The following is a 23085-nucleotide window of genomic DNA, read 5'->3' as shown; positions in this document are numbered from 1 at the left end:
AAACTTTTTTCTCTAAAAAAGCTTGGTATCCTAAACTTTCTCTTAAAGCAATATTGCCTTAAAACTTTTCAAAATAGGTGTAATTTTGCCTTGCCATTAAATATGATGGATGTTGATTGTTAAATAATTTTGTTTAACCAACCAATGTATACATGGTGTGTTGAGTTGGATAGTTCATTAATAATAATAATAAACTATGAAACCTTATCCTAGAATTTCATCTACAGCATCCTTGACCAAACCATTTGCAGCATCCTTCTTCTTTGACTATACCATTTGCAACAAATAGAGAGAGAATCCAATCTTCTATGTGAATGCATTTATCAGACTATCTCAAAAGCCATAGCAACAAGCTTTTAGAATCTAATCTTTTACCAACAACAATCTTAGAAATCACAAAATTTTATCAAAAATCAAAATTAAAGAACCATAAGAAAAAAAGCATAGCAACTGCAGTCCAAACTCATGAATCAGATATGGAACATCGTCACACTCGTGGACTAGATCTAGAATGGTGTCGAACTCGTGGACTAGATATGGAACGTTGGCAAGATCGTTTTGTAAGGTAGACAGAGAGGACATTAAAGAAAGGATAGCAGAGCACGGGAGACCTCCTCAATGAGTCATTGCTTCTGGGTGTGGGTCTGTTCAGTGATCTACTTATAGTGTTAGTTAAGGTAGGAAAGAGGGTGTCATGGCTTCTAATTGAGATAAGAATGACTCCAAGCCGTGCCAACCTTGGTCTTGGAATCTACCTCTCTGCCCTTACTTGTTAGCTCACAAATGGGCTCTTGATTTAACATAAAAAATGTTAGACAAAAAACTTTCACAAAGAAACAGAGGACCAAAAGAGTCTCTACCTCTCTGGGATCACTACAGTCGATCTATGAACCAACGAGTTTAATTTCTACTTTGAACTCTCGTCTCTAGTGACCCATGAACCTACACTGACCCATAACAGCATGGTCACCCATAATAGAACCCATGAACCAGCAACGTTTTCGATAGAGGGTTTGGGAGTTTGGGAGCAAGTGAAGCTTTACTCATGGATCAGATGGCTCAAACCCTTGGCCTCCTCTAAAGCCGTGATTCAAATTTCTAATGCTCCAAAGTTCATTCCCCAGAAGCCTTTCAGTGAATATGTCAAAGCCCTAAATCTTGTCCCTCATTCCCTCCACCCTTAAATCCCCTTCCCTCCTCGCTGCCTCCTCTCTTACCTTTGCCCCTCCTTCTCTCGTTGAAGAAATTGAGCAAAATTAGTTTTGAGGCCCTAAGGTAAGGAATCATGGTTGGAGTCAATCCAGGCTTCGACCTCGGCTATGGTGACTTCTTTAGCCTTAGGGAAAGAAGAAAGCCAGGCTCGAGCCATCGTTTCCCATTCTTCTATTTGGTTAGTTTGGGTTGGATTGGAGTTTATGGGATCTTCTAGGGCTGACTTCGGCTATTTGGTTAGTTTAGTTTATAAGAGTTTGGCCAGTTTGTCTCGAGAAGACGAAGAAGAAGAAGGAGAATGAGGAGGAAGGAGACAATGACACAGTGGAGCAATGGTTAAAGCCTAGTCAGCAAAGGGTAAAGCCAGGTGGAAATCAATTCTATGGTTAAAGTTCCATTTAAATAGTCAACTAGCCCAATATTTATAAGAAGACAACATTGCACTATTTTAAAAAGTTTTATGATAACATTGCTTTTAAAAAAGATTTAAAATATCAAACACCCTTAAAAAAAAGTTTTAAGGCATTTTTTTCCTGTTGTTTTAAAAAGAATAAACCATTATTACCTCTCCCCCCTTAGCTAAACAATACCAACCATTGAGTGCTCTCAAATGTCAAATACCCCTTATAAATTGCAAATTTACATAGTTCATATCACAATTAATTAAAACAAAGCTAAAAAAGTTAAATTAAACCAACTCTAAATTCTCAGAATTCATCTTAATGTTAATTCTTCTTTTCATAATAATTTTTTAGGTTAAAGTATAAATATGCTCTTGAAATTTTTTCGAATGCACAATTGGTATTCTAAAGCATTTTAAAGATGTTATATTACCTTAATTTTTTTTTCAAAAGGATACAATTTCACTCTGGACTAACATATTGATTTTTGGACCATAAGTTTGATTGTTATATGCCACATGGCAAATATTTTAGAAATTTAAAAAATAAAAAACAAAAACGTGTCATTTCCCATTCCCATTCGTGTTCTCTGCTTTCTTTTCCCACTCCCCAATTTTATACCCAAATCACTCCAATCTTTGACATCGCCGATGAAATGGTGGAGAGGTTATCCTCTCCCTCTCTAACTTTGTTGGAGGAGGAAGAATATCAGATCTGGCGTAGCTGAAGAAGAGGTGTCACGATGGAGTTGGCTGTGGGAAGGCAAGATGACACGATTGTGGGAAACGACGAGCACAAATTTGGAGTCGAAGAAATCGGCCATATTTCAACGGAGCAAGATCCGGTGAGATTGGAGACGATAACAAAGTTGGTGCTAGAGCAAAAAAGTAGATGGTTAGGCCAAGGTAAAGACATATTCTAGTAACTTGCAAAGCTAAAGCCTTTTTCTGGTTTGTTGATTATTGATTATAGATCTGGGTTGTCGATTTGCAGTGAAATAAGGGTGCTTTGATTTTGTATCTTTGTAGATATGGTCGTTGATTCTAGTAACCGGCCAAGCTAAAGCCATATTCATCAGTTCAGGGAATGCCAAGGGATGAAGATGAAAATGGGTGTCTTGCATTTACATTTTAACTGGCACGCATATAAAGCTTTGGCGATTTTTATATTTGTGTAATTTGGGTTTGTTTGTTATATTTACACTTGAAAGTGAGGATGCATCATCGAGGCTTCATCATTTTTTTTCCTACAAGCCGTGAAGAAGAAGGGAGCAAGGTTGGGGAAGGAAATTAAGATGACATGGGGACATAAATATCCTACAACTTGATATCCTAAACTTTTAATTGAAATAATATTGCTATGAAACTTTTACAATATCACCTCATCATTAAATCTATAAAATGTTGACTGTTATAAATAGAGCTGTCAATTAGGGCCAGTCCGACCCTAAAGGGCCGGCCCTTGAAGGGCCAAGGCCTAAACGGGCTGGCCCTAATAAGTCCAATTGCATGTCAGGGTTCCATTTTTTAAGGCTCGGCCCTAGCCCTCTGGGCTAAAGGGCTGGCCCTCAGGGTCTCGGCCCTATTTTTTTAAAATTATTTTTTTAATTAAAAATTATAAAAAATATATTTATAATCATAAAAAAAGTTATTATTCATAAAATTAAGTTTAAGAAAATAAATTTAAATCAATTTACACCACAACAATAAAGAAAACTAAAATATTTAGGTCTAATATTAAATAGTAACATCAAAGTGAATACCAATAAAAATTAAACTTAGTTAATATTATCAACTAAATCTTAATAAATAAATGATGGATGGATGAATGCATTTAATATATTCATTTCTTTGAGTTATGTATTTAATCTTTTATTTTTTTATATTATAATTTAAAAAAAAATTATAAACGGGCCTAAAAGGGCCGGCCTTTTTATTTTCGGGCCTAAAAGGCCACCCTTTTAGGCCCGATTTACCTTTTTAAAGGTAAAATAGAAGCCCGGTACTCAATTTTTTCGGGCCTAAAAGGGCCGAGCCCGTACCTTTTTAAAGGTAAAATAGAAGCCCGGTCCTCAATTTTTTCAGGCCTAAAAGGGCCGGCCCTACGGGCTCGGCCCTAATTGACGGCTCTAGTTATAAATAAATTTGACCAACAGTATTTTTACTCTCACTCCTCCTTCTACATTTTTGTCTCTGCCTCCTTCGTTTTTGTCTTCACTTCCCTTTTCTTCCCTCCTCCTCCTTCTTCTTTGTCGTCATCATTTTTCGGACTCAGCGGGCACAGCAAAGGTCTTTGGCGACAACCCACATCCTCACACGGCGTTAGATGCCATTTTGCTGCCAGTAGCACTGGAAAGATGTGGGATTGGAAATTTGGAATGGAGGACTGGAAGAGCATCTTGAATGAGTCACATGGTCAAGATCAATCTATCTTGAGGATGATTATGGTTGAAGACCCATAAGTGGGATTGAGCAAGCTTTTGCGGAGTGGGAATTGTTCTCACCAAGATGCTGTCAATTTCAATGGCTAAAGAGGAGGGGTTTCGATGTTGTGGATCAATGCTTTGTTCTTGACACTATTTCAGGTGCTAATTGAAGACCAAAATGCAAAAGGCGGGGACAAAATGTAGAAGAAGGAGTGAAAGTGAAAAATATCCTTGATCAAACTTATTTTTAACTGTCAAAATTTCATAGATTTAATGATGGAATAATATTGCATCATTTTTTAAAGTTTTTAAATAATATCACTCCAATCAAAAGTTTGGGATACAAGGCACCTTTTGTGAAAAAGGTTCTAAAATATTTTTTCCCTTTAACCCAATAAAAAAAAAAGTTGGATGTACTGTGTGACCCACTCGATAAAGTTAACACTATTTGCTCTTCAGGTCAAAATTTTACCATTTTAAAAAATATCAAAATAATATTGTGGCTTTAAATATTTTAGGATACCATTTGCACATTCATATTAAGAGTAGATTTGTATTTTAGCCCTATATATATATATATATATATTAGAATTTCAATTTGAGCTTGTCTAAAGAATTTCATAATTTCAATTATCTCATAACCTTTTATTTATTCTCTAATCACTTCTTCAACTATTAAAAGGACTGCAAGTTTCAATATTACAACTATGCCAAAAAAAATTCTCAGTAAGAATCTCGACTATTCAATGGAAATCCAAAATAAATCCAATTACTTTGAAACTTTAAACACTTGTTGCTTTATTCAAAATTCTAACTCCTGATTTCAAGTTTAAACAAAACTAAACCATTATAAGTTCAGTAGTACCTCAAACAAACCTGAATCAATCATTTAATTTGAATTAAATCTGTACATATCTATTACAAATAATAAATTTTCAAATTAAAACTGTAATTTTAAATCCTCAAATCCATCAACGGGGTAAATCTGAATCGATAGAACTCAAATACTATTTTATCTCTACAATCTTATAGTATTCAATTTTTAAAACCCAATGCTTGATACAAAACCTAATTCTTAAATTTGCCCTATTCTCTGAAAGAATCCTGCTATTAGATCATGATAAGTAGATCTTAAAGTGTTAATTAAATTAATAACAAGATCTAATTATATAATAAATAATCCATAAAAGGTCCACATGTCTAGATTTCATTGAAAATAAATACATTAATGAGTTATAAGTTTTTCACTTTAGAAAATATTCATGGAAAGAGTTTTGTGAAAGGGAGTGATGACTTTGATTCCCAAAATAAGCTTAAAAGTTAAAACTTACTTGCAAAAATGGCGGAAGGCGATGTCTCTGCCTCACTCGACTGAAACCGACGCGGATGAGGGAATGAATTTGCTGTGTATTTTGAGTGTAAAGCTAAACCTTATGAAAATGGCCTGGAAGTATATGGGGTTAGGGGAAATGTTAATTGAATGAACGTGGCCTAATTGTTAAGTGCGTGTTTGGATAAGCAAAATATCGATTATAAAAGCTTAAACCATGGTTTTGTAAAAAAACAAAAAAAAAAAACAAAAAAACTCAAACACCTTTTATTTTTCAATATCACGTTTTTTTTTGAATTGAAGGCCATGGGTAAACCGTGCTAATTGACAAAATGAGTCATATCAACGTACAAGATATTACAACAACCAAGCGGCAAGATATCAAAGATACGAATACATAAATTGTCGGTGTAAGTTTGATGAGATAACTAATCGGCACATTTGTTTGCCTTCCTGAAAATGTGGTCGAACGTGATTGTCCAATCTCACATATAGTGAGGTCTCTAATTCTATTGATGATAGTATTGAGTGGGTGGATAGTAGAGAATTTATTGTGGATTAGCGAGAAAGCTTTTGTAGAGTCAGTGTAGATATTAACTTTCTCAAACTTCTCAGCCCAACAAATGTTTAAACCTTCCAAGATGCTTATGAGTTCGGCTGCTGTACTTGGGTAATAACCAAGGTATTTGGAGTAACCTTTGATTTAATTTCCTTGGTTGTTTTGGATAAGACCCTTGCATTTAGCTGCACCATGAATGTTGATAGAGTCATCAGTATCCAATCTAACCCAACCTTCTTTAGGAGCAGACCATATAGGTGTTGCTTTATCACCCTTCTAAGTTAGGAAGTTAATTTTATTTTGAAGATATTGATCTCTAAAATCATCTTGGATGCTGGTAAAAGTAATGTCTCTATCTCGGGTGTCTTCTTCCAATGTCAATTTTTGCACCTTTCTTTTCAAATGTTCCAACACATGTGGGCATAAAGTTTTTGTCAAGAGATTTTCCTTACACAAGCGTTACCTTCATCATTCCTTGCATTCCAAATTATCCAAATTACCTGCATCAATACCATGCACGTTCTGCACTGCAAATTCTGTTTTCAAGTAAGCTGACTTTTTGAGATTTCGCGTGTCAATTATATCTGCTGGGCCATTGCCAGGTATACCCTTCTCTTCATTGGGTAGCTCTTAATTGTATAAAAAAATATATTATGCTTAAAAAAATCAGTTTAAAGATGTTTCTTTTCTTTTTTTTTTTTAAATTTTTGAGAACGTACAAAAAGTGAAAACAGTTTTGAATCTAAAACACTAATTACCTAAACAAGTTTTATTTTTTATTTTTTTACTCTTTTGTTTTTAAAAACTGAAAGCAAACACGTACGCCTTAGGTATCTATTAAATTTATATATTTGAATCTAAAGCCCTTGGCCAAAAAAATCTAATTAATGAACCCTGTTTGAACAAATATTGTAATTTATTGGGTTGGCAAAAAAGATATTGTAACTTATAATTCATTAGAGTATTTATTGCTTGATAAATTGATGATTATTCTTAACAAATTCGACGACATAATCGATACTCTTCTCAAATTTATCGCCAGGTGATTTACTTTATATACAAAACTTATCCCTCGTCGGTTCCAATTCCTTATGCCTCTGCAAGGATCAAAACGGTACGCCAAAGCCCTCCTTTCTTCTTCATCAGTCTTTTCTCTTTCACACATCGCGATCGTGACGTTTCTAGTTTGTTGTGTTGCTGAGTAGTTCTTTTATATTGTTATTAAATATAGTTATATTAAAGCATGCATTTTCAAGAACCGACGTAGCATTTGATTCAAAGTCAGATAACAGTTCATGTTTTACTTGACAACTAGTTATAGATTTCTTATGTACAGTTCCAAAATTTCTGTTCTTGGATGAAGTTTCTTCAAGAAAGCTATCTTTTTGTATTGGTTACAGAAAGCTATAATTTTTAACCGAATGAAAATGGAGGAAAAAAAGAACTGGTCCGATCTGCATTCCGATCTTGCCTCGACAATCTCAGAACAATTAGGGCTAATTGATCTTCTCAGTTTTCGTGGTGTCTGTCATTACTGGAGATCATCTTCTTCACATGCTTCAGCCGAAATCGAATCCTCAATACCCAAACCTTGGTTCTTGTTATACGGTGAAGCTGCTCAATGTTCCTTATTAACCAACAACGATAGAATCTACAAGATTGAGATTCCTGAGATGGCTGAATCGACATGTCTCGCTTCTTTCGTTGGATGGCTTCTTCTGTACTGCAAGAATGACGATTCACTCTTCTTCTTTTGCCCATTTTCTAGGGCAAGAATTGAAATCCCTCGATGTCCATTAACCTCAGAACAATCAGAATCAGAATCAGACCACCTTTTTGCAGCATTTTCATCTTACCCTACGAATCCAGATTGTACTGTAGTAGCCATCAAGCGCAAGGATAAAGAAACACTGAAACTTTGTAGGCTTCATCGTGGTGAATCTGAATGGACCTTTCATGAGCATATATGCCCAATCGCATTTCTTGATAGGATAAAAAGTAGTGCACTTTATAAAAGAGCTTTTCACTTCTTGGCTGAATCATCAAGAGCATTAGTGTCATTTGAATATGATACGATGAAATGGTTGAATTATATGCTTAGCCCAACTAGAAACCCAAAGATAGATACTGCTGAAAAATTGGACTACTGGGTGGATAAGAATTGGGCCAAGAAGGAATCTTTCTCTTCAATGTCTGATAAGATGAAGAAGCTTCTTGGAATTGAAGATCCTTGTTCTATATCAATATGTGGGGCTATGATTCTTAGAGGTGATGCTAATGATCGTGTGATTCCGCATGAAGTTCTTGAGGACGATCAGTACAAGGAATCTATGCTACGTAGGGAATTGAAAGGTGTATGGCTCCAACCAAGATTCCATCAAATATCACAAGATCAAAGATGGTGATGATGAAGAACTTGCATATATAGTAGTTTTTTAATAAACCTGGATCATCATCTCTGTATACAGTTTATTGATCAGTTTTGAAGTGAACTTGATAATTTTGCCTAGTGTTAGATGTTTTGATTTGAATATTTGAGGTTAATCAGGATTTCCTTTTGGTCTGATCTACTGGCACATTTTGGAGATATTTCTCATTCCTTGATCTAAAATTTGTTTCTCTTTTTTTAGACTTCTGATCTAATGTTTAGTTGAATTGCCAATGATGAGTTTATCTTTTGTTGAAAGGAGTAGGATTTACATCAGGATGAAAATCTGAAATATGAACTAACAAAGACATATATATTTGCTTACAACTTTTGAGAGATCAAAAATTTTTTTTAGGAACTTTCAAGCTGTTTGAGTAATTGTTTTAATTCAGAAAGTTTATTTGCAATGTTTTGAAAATGATCCATTTTTCATAAGCTGATTTGGATTACTTTCCAAAAGTTACTTTTAATGTTTAAACAGTTTTCAATTACTTTCCAATGATGAAAACTGACCTTGATTACATTTCAAATAATTTTTAGTTTGTGGAAACTTGTTAAAAAATATATTTAAACATTAAATTTCATTACAATGGTTAATTTTTACTAATTTGATATTTCGTAGAATAACTTTTGATAATAATAGTAGGTTGGAAAATAAGAGTCTGCCCATCATCTCATATTTTTCAATAAAATTGAATAATTGAAAATTTAAAAAAGTATGATTTTTGAAAAGGTTATAATTATTGACTACCTTTAACTAAGCTTTTTAATTCAAGAGATTCACGCGAAAATGAGCTTATATTTGGTTAGGACTGAAATGGCTGATGGATAAATAAATCCTGTACTCTAATCCTAAAAATTGTGTCCCTTTAAAATTCGAATACCATGCGTATTTCATGTAGAATTTATTATAGTTTAATTTCAATTCATGAATTAAACTAGGATAAACGTAAAGGGATTACATTTTAAAAAAATTAAAAAAATTATGGTCAATTAAAAAAATGATGATAAAATGTTTTTAAATTATATAAATGACAATTTATTTTTTCAAAATACTATAATTTTATTAAAAATTTTAAGAACTTTTATATTAATAAATTTTAAATTAAAAATATTATTTTATTTTTTATTAAAAATAATAAGTCTATTAAAATTTATTAATATAGAGGTTTCTAAAAATTTTAGTAACATCATAACATTTTGAAGAATTAAATCATTATTTATATAATTTTAAAAAAATTTAAGATTAATTTTTTATTAAAAAAATTTATTATTAATTTTTTTAAAAAATTTGTCATTAAATAAATTACACTTACAATTACATTACCAAAAAAAAGTAAAAAAAAAAAAAACACACACACACACACTCTTGAGGACAAGACGTTGGGATAACAGAGAGGAGCGAGACAGGCCAAAGGCAGAACAAGATAATGGCTTCTTCGACAATGGCGTTAACGCTGTCTCCTTCGGTAACCCGTGGAGGCATGAGTGCTCGAAGTCCTTCAGCTTCCCTCACATTCCTTACTGGTTCTTCCAGACACAGGTCGCTGTCCTTGAATGTTTCCCACAATTCCTCTGCCTATCGTTCTTCGCTACTTCACTGCTCCTTCCTCTGCTCTTCTCCGTCTCTCTCTTTCCCCTCTTCTGTTTCCGGTAATTATGCATAATCGTGTTTCTTTTCCTCTTAATGTAATTGTTTCCGAAGCCTACTGTGACTTGTGCTTTAATTTTTCTCTCAGTTCGGTTCAATTGAAATTTCAAATCTTTATAGCAATTTCGGAGGGGCTTGCTGTGTTAATAGGTGGAAATTAAAAAAAAAATGAATTGAGCAGGTTCTCATATGCGAAAAAACATTAGTAATTATTTTTTAGACATAGTTCTGTGAGAATAGAGGGCAGTGAGAGATGATAGAGGTGGTTTGACGAAAGAAGTGAACACAACTGATTTAAACATTCTCTGAACCCTTGTTTTACTCTATTTTTACACTGCTAAATTGCTAACTGAATAATTCCTATTTTATCTCTGAGGTAGATGTCAACGAGGAACAGGAGAATGACAAAGTGTGTTATGGTTTTACTCTATTAACAGTGAATACTTCACAGAAACGTGATTGATGTTCTGGTTTTCTGCTCTTGTCATGCTTAATCAGTTAATTAGTCATTACTTTTTCACATTTGGTTTACGCCTCTCTCAGCTAACTAACAAATATGAATGAGAAGGAGCCTGTGTTGTTATGTATGATACGTAGAATTTTGTTTGATTTTGTTATTTTCTGACCTTTTGGCATTCTTAGTTATTTGTGATTTCAAGAAATATATAACGAAGAGCTCTCTTCAGATTAGGGTTGACTTTACTCGGAGCTGATTTTCAATTTTCAGGCATATCACTGGGTCTGGATTTTAAACCTGATGTTGGTAATAGAAGGGGAAATGGTGGCAGGCTAGTTGTTAGGGCAGGCAAAGCTGCTCTTTGTATGACCAAGAGGAACAGATCACGCAAATCACTGGCACGGACTCATGGTTTTCGCAGACGGATGAGGACTACAAGTGGAAGAGCAGTACTTAAGCGCCGACGTGCCAAGGGACGGAAGGTCCTTTGCCCAAAGTCTAATCCAAATAGTGGCAAACGTGCTTAAGTTTATTCTATTTCATTAGGTAAAAGCTTTAATTCCCATGAACTTATTTAAATTCCGAGCCCCCGTTGAACTATTGGCTTTTGTAATCTCTATATCTCAAGAAAATTATCCTTTCTTATGACCAGATCTTGTTAATTGCTTGTTAGTTGTTCCAAAGCCGATTGCCACCAATCACCCTTACTGAAATGACTAAGTCAGTCGTTTTAGGCAATTAGTTGTGCGTGCACGATCTTCCTTATTATTGTTCTATTCGACTTGTAATCATTGGTCTTTACTCTTGTGTTTCTATTCTACATTATCTCATTGTTTACATTTGCACCTACATTTTATCTTTACATAATCCATTTTAAACTCATTTGTCTATCACAAAGGGTCTGCTCTGTGTTAAAACTGAGGAATCATATTTGAAAAGTGTCGGTACATTCCTTTACTTAAGATTCTACATCAGAGGGTACTACTACAGAATAAAGGTTTAAGACTCAACAATTATATTTCCCTCCTTTCCCCTATTATAGTGGAGCGATCTTAATGTTGTTAGTGGTTAAGCCATTTGATACTTCATTCATGTTTATCTGCTTCATTTATAGTGGTTGGAGGTACAGCTGTGCCCCGAGATGTACTATTTTTGTTGAATTCTGATTAATCTTCACAGTTTACCCTCAACAGGTGGTATGATATTTTTTCCTTATTTTTTGATTTGATGCAGTTGTTGTGGTAACTGCTAACCATTATGCTAATAGGGATTACCAGAGGCACTGTGGATAGTAATGTTTTGAGAACCAAATCAGTTGTTGAATTGTTGGAGACGTTGGTTAAAAGTTTATTTGTCTGATTGTAGTTGAACTATGGTCCAATTGATCATAATTAATTTAATATAGTTGTATTTTATGTAAATATAATCATATAAAAAATAAAAGACCAGTTTTTACTGGGTTTTTTTTTTTTTTTCCATCAGTTTTCAATAGCTTAATTCTTGGGCTGGTCAGGACCTAACCAAAATATATAGTTCACTGGCTCACTTGTCTAACCAGTCTGTCTGATTCAATTTGTGTTTATAACCATGATGGCCAATATGAATCTAGAGTCGTGTCTTCTAGGATTGTTTTGGTGTCTATTGACTTAGTAATGTCTATGATGAAAAACATGTCATGAGGCTAGAATTGAGTTAATAATCCTTTTTTTCTGATGAGACAAGAAAATTTCCCTTTTCTGATAATAAATTTGTATCTGAAATCTGAATTATTTAGATGCAGTGATCTTAGTTAGATTGCCACCTTATATCCTGCATTAGAGAATATTGATCATTAACTCGATAAAATGATTGATGTTTAGGTTGAACTTTTCTGCAAAATACCAGTTCCTTGGATAGATGCAGCTGTTTCTTTTGTTCTGTCCATTCATGCATATCTTCTGCAAAACTGAACAATAATAATATATTAAGATAGCGTTGGAAGATGGCTAACTTGGCTGAGATGCCCAATTCAAGATCTAGTATTGTGGTTATTCTTAAAGCATGAACGCTATTATTCTAGATACTTAAAGCAGACTTGTGGTTGTTGCTTTGACAAACTGTGATGCATGACTCATTTATTATCTTTTATATCTTGGGAGTGTCAGTATTGAGAATTTTTATTGCATATCATCTTATGAATGGTGCTCTTTAGGTACTCCTAGAAGTCAGAAAACTGAATTTAGGTCATTAATGGATTGGATTGCAAATAGATTCCAGAGAAATTAAGATGATTATTATTATTATTATTTTGAAAAGACAACCCAGAAAGAAATTAAGAAAACAACTCATGCAATGTTGGACTCTTCAGGCCTAGGAATTAGAGTGAGCCCAACTCAGGGCAATGTCTAAATTATTCAAGTTGAGTTTCAGACCGGTGTATTATTATGCTACAAATTGAACTCCTAAAGCTACACAAGTTTTTATGTCTGAAGACTTTTCATTGATACTGGTCAAGATACACAAGTTGGTGAGATTTCCACCTAAGGCCATCATTTGCATTTTCTTTCCTACTAAATGATGTCATCATTCTAGAACTAATGAGATTGAAAAGTCCAAAAAAAGTCTAAAAAGAAAAGGGAGGAAAAGAAAGCTCAATCAGTAAGGCAAACTCTTGGAACTTGTACTGATTATTAAAGAATTGAACTTAGAGAAGATTCTCCAGCCGCAATATTTGCTCTCTCAGTAATTATTTCCATATTCCTATGTAAACTTTCCTTGACCAAACTCTTCATCATTCTCTTCCCTTCCCTTGCCTCCATTTGATTCAGAGGTGAACCCATAGAAAAGGTTGTTCTTGATGTTTGTGGGCCAGAATGTGGGCCCATTCTCACTTGCCTTTCATCCTTAAACCATTGCAACAGTTTTGAAGCTCTCTTCTGAGCCAAAGTGCTTCCCAATAAAACCACTTCAAGAAGCACATGAACAATCCCTGCCTTGGCCATCTTCTGTCTCTGTGATGAGCTTTGATGAGCGAGAATCATCAGAATATAAGTTGAAATCTCTTGACATTTTGGCTTATCTTCCCATGACAAGATCTCAATCAAGCTCTCTGGTACCATTGAGCTCTCTTCTATTGCTTTCTTCCCCATCAATGTCACAATTAAGTTCCCAAGTGAGGCCAGTGCTCTCTCTGAAAGTTGTTTTTCTGATGAAAGTTCTAGAAGTATGGGAATAAACCCACTAGAAACTAAAGGCCCTGCATTCTCTAAAATAGCTGAGAGATTGAATATGGCTCCTAGACATGACTGTTTGGTATCAAAGCTTGAGTTTGACTGAAGAATGTCTCTGAGAAATGGGAGTAAGTCCAGTGATGAAAAAGGGTACTGTGTGGTTGCTAAAGATGATAATGACAGAAGCAACTCTGAAATTTGACTTCTTGTCGATTCGTCTACAAGGTCAATCCTCTTAGGTAACTTGGACAATATTCCTGCCTCCACTACCATGGCCTTGTTCCTAAAGAAAGAACAAACTCTTTGGTAAAGAAACTAAAAACATGTTTCAACTAAGTCAAAGTTAGGTTCAAAACAAATATCAATATAATGTATTGACTCAAATTATTCAATAAGCTTCCCACTAGGTTGAATTTGTATATAAATAAGGACAGGTTTTTTAGGCAGATTCAACTTCCTTATAGATAAATGATTTTCCTTTTCGTTTTGTTATCACGTATATTTTGAATAAACCATTTAACGGTGAGAGAAGTCAATCAGAATCTGAAATCAGTATCAATGTTGGAAAGATCAGGTCGACAAATTGGACTTGACAATATAAATCTAAGATTATATAGGAATCTTACCAACTGACCTATATTTTATAACATGTGATTAATTAAATCTAGGGCAAAATATTGCCTCGAAAATATTTTTATTGTTACCATAGCTGGCAGTCAGGTAGTAGCATATAAATTTTGGAGATTTAATTATAAACATGCTTATTCTTCCAACTAAATACTACTGACACAGTACTGGAGTGACAGTGGGATTTTGAGCAAATTAATGTGATCCGAAAATAGTGGCAAAATGTATATTCTCAGATTTAGTGCCATCATTGGAAATTTAATTACGTTGATCACTTCTACAACATTTCAGCCTATAGAAGATTACTTTGGAATTCATCTTCTTCTGGTTCAACAAGCAACATCGTACTTAAGATTTTGGGGATCGGAGTTTGAATTTTAGTGGGAGCTTAATCCATGAAAGATGGTGATGAGAATAAGTTATTGGAGTATTATTGATGATTGTTGATTAAGATATAGTAGCATGTTTAAAGAGATTAACGAAGCATAAACAGAATCCTTATCCATTGAAACAGCAATAAAGCAGATAAAATCCATGAGCACAAGTCAGCCCAGCTAAGTTGAAAGAGCCAATACTGTTTTTTTTTTTTTTGGTTATATTTTAATAACCCCTTCAACTTCGGTTTACATCGTTGGCCTCTACAATTTAACAATAAATCTTCCCAAACCATTATATTGATGCAACTAATTTGGCCATTATTCACAAAAGAATATGATATGACAAGGGTTTTTCTACACATGATGACTTGTGTGAATAGTTATCTACTTTGAACTCATGTTTAGAGGGTTATATATGCACACACAAAAATAATGCTTAAAGGAATATGATCAATGACACATTGTGTTTCGTTAGTGAAATAACAAAATAAATTATAAAACAACTGATAATAAGGGTTTATTTACACAAACTTGAAAATTTAGGAGGGTATGTTTTTTCCAAAAAAAAAAAAAATAGTCAACAGGGTAATTTGCACCTGGTTCAAAATTTAAGAAAAATGTGTATAATTTAGCTTTAATAAAATTTTGAAAGATGCCATCTGAACCATATACCAGCCGAAGCTCACTGCCATTACTTTGTAATTGTATATTTACTGTAACCTGGTACTATTAAAAAATGTTAATGTTCAATTATTTAAGTAAAAATACACTCTTCTAATTTTACACAAGATTTTGTTTTAGTTTCTAAATTTTATAAAATATATTTTTAGTCTCTAACTATAATATTATTTGTTTTATTAACAAAAAATATTGATACTAAAATTTAAATATTAATAAAATATTTTTAAATGTTAACACATTAAATTTAATTTTTGAAATAACGATAATTGATGCATATATTATTAAAATTAATGGTGTTAGAATTATATAACTAAAAATACTTTATAAAATTTAAAAAAATTAAACTCAAATGTTATATAAAATTAGAAAATTAAATATGCACTTTTGAATATTATTCACAAAAACAAGTTGAGAAGAAAGTGACAAAAAAAAAAAAGCATGAGAAGACAACATGTAACAAGCATTCGTGCACCTTGTAGTGGAGATTGACTCATACAAATACAATTCTATCGATTGCTCCATATATCTTATTCATCAGTTAGGTCCTAACATAAAATTTAATTAAGAGATGTAATTAAATTAAATTATTTTATTTTGCATTAATTATTTTTAAAATTAAATATGATTAAATTAATGATAGAATATTTAAATTGATAATATAAACGCTAGCTACTAAATTCTAAGAATTTCTAAGTTCCACGTAACAACCTCAACTATTCATTTCACCGCCCGCCCACTTATTGCGTTATTCGAAATCTGTTCAACTAATGATTTCAAACGAAGAATCAGTCCAAACGGCGGCACCTTCTAAATATCTAATCTAAATAGGAATAATGAACAAAATCAACCACAAGATCAAATTTAAATTAAACTCAAAATTTTCCCATTTGTACACAATACCAAAATTCAAATGAATTATGATTCATGAACAGTGCGAAGTTACAAACCATCTAATTAAGATTAATCCAATTGGGAATTTCTTTTTTTCTTTTGGCAAAAAATTGGTTAATTTCTTGAAACAACGAAAATAGTCAGTTGTAGGTTTCAAATTTAATTATGTAATGTGAAGAAATAATTTGTTTTTGATTAGGGGCCTGAGAACGTTGAGAACTGTAAAACTTACGTGAAGCTTCCATCTGCGAGCTGAATCAACGCCATGACGGCGGAACTCCGGCGGCTGGATACGTCGGAAGCCACCATAGAGACGAGCACCGGCACGACGCCAAGCTCCATGATCAACTTGCGAGCCTTGACATCGCGTTTCGCCAGAGTTTCAATGTCTTTGGCTGCAATCTCCTTCTCGTCCCAATCACCAAAGTGGAGCTTCTTCACAGACCTCTGCAACAAAATCTCACACTCCACTTCCTCCTCCTCCTCCTTCTCCTCCTCTTCTATACTCTCACTCTGTTTCTGCGTAACTTTGATCATTTCAATCTTTTCAACCTGCGGCTTCTCATTCTTCTGATCGCTGATTTCTGATTTCAATTTTGATACGCGAAATTGATCGGACTTGTGGCTGCGTTTCCGAGAAGATTTGGATTGAAGAAAACGTTTGATTCGGGTGAAGAATTGAAGGTTTATGGAAGATGCAGTCCAAAAGGATGAAGAAGAAGGAGAAGAAACCATGTTTGGCTTGTGAGTGAGATAGAAAGAGAGAGATTGATGAATCTTTTTGAATTGAACCCTTTGGGTTTGTTCTCCTATTTATAATTTGTTCTATTTTAGACAAATACAAGAGAGATCATTGGAAGGCGCTATGGGAATTCCAGAAACAGGGAAAGCTCAGAGCACACGTGGAGGCACAGTATATTTCAGATCATTATTTAAAATACTGAATATATATATATATATATATATAATAAACACGAAAAATTATATTTAGGAGCATGATTTTGCAGAATTTATAATGAATGACTTAAACCGTTTTAAAGCATGATTTTAACGACATATTATAAATAAGATTAGTTATTGAACCGATCAAAATATATATTTAAAGATTAATAATTAAATTTGTAAGTGAATTATGATTATATTAATTATGATTGAAGAATTTTATTGAATAAATTAAAATACAGATTTAATAGTTTACTAATTCAATTTGTTAGATTGATCGACTTTCAATATTATACTTTAACCATTTAAACTATAGTCAAAATGCTTAAATAGTGGTTTATCATGGGTAGATCAAAATGCCCTTATTTAAAAAGATTGAAGAAGATGATGATAATTACTTTTCTTTTAACATTTAAATTAGTCAACATACTTTAAAAAATTGAATTTGAATTTTGTAGTCCCCTGGATTTACAACCGTATATTTTTTATGAGTATTTACAGCCATATATTTATATTTACTATTTTTCATATTACAAAGAGTTTGACGAATTATTTACATTAGCGCAATTTGCTAAATATTTTATATTTTAAACTGTTTTTAAATTTATTTTGATAAATCTAAGATCATTTGGATGATACTCCTTTATGTAACTGCGAATTAAACTTGCTTAAATTTAAATTTAAAAGTCCCTCATTTTTTTTCCTTTATGTAAATTTTTATTTTTTTCTCTATTTGTATACAGCATTACATGCAATAATTTTTTCATTGCTGATAGTTATTGATATTCTTTTATTGAAAGCAATAGTTCGTACAATAATTTATTTATAGTACAAAATTCTTGTACGAAAAGTTTTAATTTCTTGCAATGAAAAAAAGAAAAAAGCCACTGTTGGTAAAGCCTTAAGAAAATACAAATCGCAAGCCTCTAAAACCTTCTTAGTAATTTGAATTGTATAAGTCTCTAATTTTAAATTTTATAAAGTTGTGTTCCTTATACATAATTTTCCTAGAAAATCTAAATTAGGCCTAGAGATTGGGAAATGATAAGGAAAGACAGTTGTTGATCTCCCTAAATTAACAGTTAATTTTCTTAATAATTTAATAGCTCATCTGACAGATTTCTGTTTCTGAGATTTGCATAAATTTTGTATTCAATATAACCCAGAATTGTTTAAAAATTTAGGTTCATTTTGTTATTAAAAAGGAATAAAATAAAATGAATTGAAAAATGAAAATAAGATTATTAAAAGGGATAAAGGAAAGCATTTATAAAGAGGATGAGTAATTTAATTAGTTGGGAATTATGATTCATGAGATTTTTAGAGGGTGTGATAATTCTTATATTTATAGTATATATTAATAAGTTTTATCATACTTATTATAAGGAAAAGGGAGATTTAATTTATTTTTATCTTATTTTTTTATTTTATTTTATTTTATTTATTTCTAATGATCACATGAGATCTTGAGTGAATATCAACTAACCGGGAGATACCTAAAATTGTTTCTCTTTTCCACTATTATTTCGAATGACGGCTTACCATCAACGGAGTTTTTTTTTTTTTTTTTTAAATTAAACAAACACAAACACACCCAGTAATAACTAGTAATAAATTACTTATCATTAAGAGAGATTGAAACTTGTATTTTATTATTGGACATTGATATGGTCTTAAAATTATGGCAGGGGAAGAATTATGATATAATGATATATTTGGGATAAGCATGGATTGAATATAGAAGAAAAATTTAATCACTTACAGTATGAAGAACTAATGTTTAAATGTAAATCGAGAGAACTGTCTTACACTTATTGTTGGATATATCTGGTGTGTACTCCCTTCATTTTTATCTATTAAGGAAATTACCACTTTTAATTTTTTTACACAAAATTATATATCTCAATAAGTATTTATTACATATTTTGTAAATTATCCCTCATAATGTACATTAATAAAAAAATAATTAATACATTTTTATATTGATTAACACATGATATTTTAGCCCAACTTTTTTATTTTCAGGCATAATTATTATAATTAATTAGTTTTTTAAAATATATGATATAATTTTTTATTATACTCTCTCTATCCCTAATTCCCTGTATATAAGATATTTTCAATTAAATCACATAAATCAATAAAAATTAATTATTTAGTTAAAAATAATATTTTAATTTTATCCCCAATTATTGTAAAAAAAATAAATATTTTTTAAAGTAAATTAATGAGTACTTACTTTTTTTTTCCTTTTTAATGTACTAAAAGTATAATATTTTATTTATTAAAACATAAACTGATAACTTTTTATATTTAAGAATGAAAAATGTTTTAAAAAAATTATATATAAGGAGGGAGGAAATATATCGAAACATAGGAAGTTCATGTGCTCCGCCCAATCGGAAAATAATTATGAAAGAATGGGACCTACTCATCCGTTTCAACTAATATCATTCGTTAATCTTTAATAGGTAGGGTCCACATTGTAGGGTTCAAACTTTTGGTACGCCGGAATATAATATTATTTCTAAATTATGAAACCATCTAAATGAAAATTTATCTAAATAATATTCCAAAAACTTTTTGGAGGATATATATTTATCTTATTTTTTCATCAAAAAAATGTTATTCTTTCAAATTAAAATTTATTTCCTTAGGCAATAATTTTGAACAGCATAGACTCAGCATTAGGCGATAAGATTTTATCATACAAAATAAAAAGATAATAGTATGAATAAGAAACTAACGATCATATTTTTAGAAACAATATATTATTCAATAATAATACCATTATTATAATAAATATTTCATATTTTTATTTATATTAAACAAAATATATTTTCTTCAATCCAATCTAATTTGTCATTGATCGTCAAATACGCTTCTTACACATGCACCACTTACTTAGAAGGATATTTTATTTTATTGTTTCCCCAGTAGAAATGAAAGTAGCAAGTATGCTGCACTCAAGAGACTTCATACGTAGGAGCAAGCATTTTCTTAATTTGAATGATTTAAAAAATTAGTAAAATATAACGTGCCAAACTAAAATTTAAATTTTTATTTCTAACTTTTAATTATTGCAACTTGTTTGACAACCTCTTTTGAAAATAATTTTCTATTTTTTTAAAAAAAATTGTTTGGTAATGCCTTTTTAAAAGGTGTTTTAAAGAACAAACAAACAAAATATTGTTCTAAATAATAGAAAAACAAAAACATTATTGTTCTGGAGAATAAAGAAAAATAAAAAAAATACCTATTTTTATTATTATTTTGTTCTCGAAACATAATTTACAAAACATTAATTTTCAGAACAACAAAATAAAAATAATTTCAGACAGGCCTTAAGTGACTAAATGCATGTGTTTCATTCAGACATGTGAGTGTTTTAGACAAAACATATTTTCAAACCACAAAAAAGGACATGATCATGAAATTCAATTTCAACATTTTATAATTCTGAATGGTTATTATTGATTCTTGTCAGTCCTTAATTACGATTTTTCCTTAACAAAATCCTCACAGTACGTAATAGCAAGACTCATACTTTATAATGCATGAATCTCATCCTTACTAATTTAACAAATGTTACAATAGCTTTTTTGTGTGTGTATTACGTACCTAAGAGATATTACATATGCATGGAAGCATTAAACTTGAGTAGGTTTGGGATGTAACGGAGATCTGCATAGCACGTGAGGTGGATGTGATCCATGAATCTTCCTTTCTATACAATTCTTAATTAATTGCTCACAAAATCTGATTTGAATCAGCGTACTTGGCTTCTGATCTGATATTTCTCATGTGGAGTAATATGTTAATGTGTTTGATTGGGTTTTGGCCAATTCCCTTCATTTAAGGGCAAGGGGCACACACCACCAACTGGTCAATTGTTCATTAATTACAAGGATCCCTTAAAGATATGGGTTTTCATTTAAGCCATTAGTTTTCTTTTGCATTTAATTACAACGAAGCATTGCTTATTTATTCCTACCTATCTCATACTCTCTCTAGACCATCATATAAATTATAGTTAATTAATTCATAATTTATGAATAATATTAATTAGTTGAAATCTTAAATTTTTAAAAAATGTTCACATCTTTACATTTTTATCCTCATTAAATATCTTATATAAAATGCTTGATAATAGTAATTAAAATGTCAATGCATGATTTAAAAATAATAATAAATGAAGTAAAGCTATAGTTAAAAAAATAAATATACAAGTTATCCAATGCCCTATATTTAAAAATAATATATACTTTCTGTGGAGTATAAGCAGCTAAATTTTGATTTAGAACGAGAAAAATCCGATGCAAACTCTCTCGAATCTCTAAAAGTGTATAGCATTAATATAAAATATCATAAGTATATGAAGTTACGTTATTGATAAGCTATGAAAAAAGAATGATTCACTTTTTTTTTAATCTACACAGTGCTCGAAAAAATTTGTCTTGTTAGTTGTATGAATGTGTTTGTATTTAATTAATATTATTATATTAAGCTATTAACATGATTAATTAGAATTTTTTTGAATGAAATTTGATACTCTTTACCTTAAAAAATGCACTTAATTAGCATGTTACTATTTTTTTTACTTGTGTGACCTCTAATCTAATTTCGATCTTCAATTTGGTTGAAGCTTTAGAGATGAAAATAACAGCTCCAATCAATCTTCCATTCGGTTAAAATCGCTCCATGTATCTTGATCGAAAAAAAAAATCGCTCCACGTATAACATGGCAAAAATTGGTTTAGATCCTAAAGATTTGGCCCATGCTCTCTCTTTAGACTATATTATAAAACATTTTTTAAAAATTTTGTTTGATCAAAAATACAGGACATTGGGTAATTTTTATAATTATTTTTTTAACTATACCTCTACTTCATTTATTATAACCCTTATTAAAAAATGATGCATTGAAATTTCAATTATCATTATCAAATATTTATACAAAGAAAGCATTTAATGAGGGTATAATTTGAAAATATGTAAAAAATTTAAGAAATTAAAGTTTTAACTAATTATTTTTTAGGATCACGAACTAGTTATAGGGCAATCTTAAATCTAAAGCTAATTGGAGTCTTCTAGAAACAAGGTGGGTTAGACTTAATATTGATGGTTCAGTAAGTTCTAGCAGGGTAGTTGCTTATGGTGGAGTCATCCACGATAAAAAGGGAAATTAAATTTTGGGATTCTCAAAGAACCTTGACTATCACCCTAGTATTGTGACTGAACTACTAGGCATTCTAGAAAGTCTTCAGATTTGTTGAGATGCGAAACTCACAAAAATTAATATACACATTGATTCCTTTGAAGCCCTTTCATTGATTCAGCAAAACTTTTCTAATAGTCATCCTCTAGTGAATAATATTAAGAAAATCAAGAAGTTTGCAATAAAAAATTAGATAGTTACTTTTAACCACATTTTTAGAGAAGCTAACAAATGCACTGATATGCTTGCTCACCAATCTCCTTAAGACAATTATGATATTATTGTTTTTATTGATCCTCTTATAAGATATAGAATCATCTTGAATTTTGATATGACTTGATTCTTATGCCTTTTGCACGGTTCTTAACGTGACCTTGTCTTAAAAAAAAAAACAAAAACACATGATATGTAAGTATTATTATAAGCACTCTTTGAATCTAGTATCTTAGTAAGCATCCGAGATCCAACTCATAAACTTTTGTTCATTAAAAAAAAAAAATTGACTTCATGTAGGGAGACCAAGAGGAACCAGCAATCAAATTGTTCAATTAATGCAATCATATGCATTGACTTATATCTATTCAATTGCTACCTTGCGTTTTATTTTGAGTTTTCGAAGAGGGATAAAACTGAGGGAACTGCTAATGTTTCAATTGTGTTAAATGACTTTTTTGGTC

At 31.5% G+C, this 23085-nt stretch overlaps 3 protein-coding genes across 5 annotated transcripts; 2 read left to right on the top strand and 1 right to left on the bottom strand.

Moving 5' to 3' along the window:
* The first annotated feature begins 7354 nt into the window (after positions 1-7354).
* LOC129286252 (F-box protein At4g00893-like) lies at positions 7355-8332 on the top strand. Its single transcript, XM_054922256.1, has one exon. It carries the CDS (start codon positions 7355-7357, stop codon positions 8330-8332), a length of 978 nt encoding a protein of 325 aa, XP_054778231.1.
* Positions 8333-9745: 1413 nt separating this feature from the next.
* Positions 9746-12592, top strand: LOC129286674 (50S ribosomal protein L34, chloroplastic-like). 3 transcript variants are annotated; one of them, XR_008587496.1, is made up of 4 exons: positions 9746-10008; positions 10734-11009; positions 11578-11659; positions 12323-12592. XR_008587496.1 is itself a non-coding variant. In XM_054922658.1 (3 exons), exons 1-2 carry the CDS (start codon positions 9786-9788, stop codon positions 10988-10990), a joined length of 480 nt encoding a protein of 159 aa, XP_054778633.1. In that variant the 5' UTR covers positions 9746-9785; the 3' UTR covers positions 10991-11009; positions 12323-12592. The 3 variants fall into 3 exon arrangements, 2 of the variants coding, with proteins under 2 accessions (XP_054778633.1, XP_054778632.1); XM_054922658.1 differs by lacking the exon at positions 11578-11659; XM_054922657.1 differs by lacking the exons at positions 11578-11659; positions 12323-12592 and having other exon boundaries at positions 9747-10008; positions 10734-11114.
* A 327-nt stretch (positions 12593-12919) lies between these two features.
* LOC129286673 (U-box domain-containing protein 12-like) lies at positions 12920-17075 on the bottom strand. Its single transcript, XM_054922656.1, has 2 exons — positions 16481-17075; positions 12920-13955 (listed from the first exon to the last, which is right to left on the bottom strand). The coding sequence occupies exons 1-2, from the start codon at positions 16981-16983 to the stop codon at positions 13133-13135; spliced, it is 1326 nt and encodes a 441-aa protein (XP_054778631.1). The 5' UTR covers positions 16984-17075; the 3' UTR covers positions 12920-13132.
* Between the last annotated feature and the right edge of the window lie 6010 nt (positions 17076-23085).

The sequence above is a fragment of the Prosopis cineraria genome, unplaced genomic scaffold (genome assembly GCF_029017545.1).
Source record: "Prosopis cineraria cultivar Desert tree isolate PC_DT_omini unplaced genomic scaffold, ASM2901754v1 PC11, whole genome shotgun sequence".
NCBI lineage: Eukaryota > Viridiplantae > Streptophyta > Magnoliopsida > Fabales > Fabaceae > Prosopis > Prosopis cineraria.
The sequence above is the reverse complement of the archived record's forward strand: the minus strand, read 5'-3'. Positions and strand labels throughout refer to the sequence as shown.

Coding starts and splice junctions, on each gene's coding strand:
- LOC129286252 (XM_054922256.1), top strand. CDS start 7,355: ATGGAGGAAAAAAAGAACTGGTCCGATCTGCATTCCGATCTTGCCTCG.
- LOC129286674 (XM_054922658.1), top strand. CDS start 9,786: ATGGCTTCTTCGACAATGGCGTTAACGCTGTCTCCTTCGGTAACCCGT. Junction 10,009..10,733: donor TTTCCCCTCTTCTGTTTCCG/GTAATTATGCAT, acceptor TTCAATTTTCAG/GCATATCACTGGGTCTGGAT.
- LOC129286673 (XM_054922656.1), bottom strand. CDS start 16,983: ATGGTTTCTTCTCCTTCTTCTTCATCCTTTTGGACTGCATCTTCCATA. Junction 13,956..16,480: donor CTCGCAGATGGAAGCTTCAC/GTAAGTTTTACA, acceptor TTCTTTCTTTAG/GAACAAGGCCATGGTAGTGG.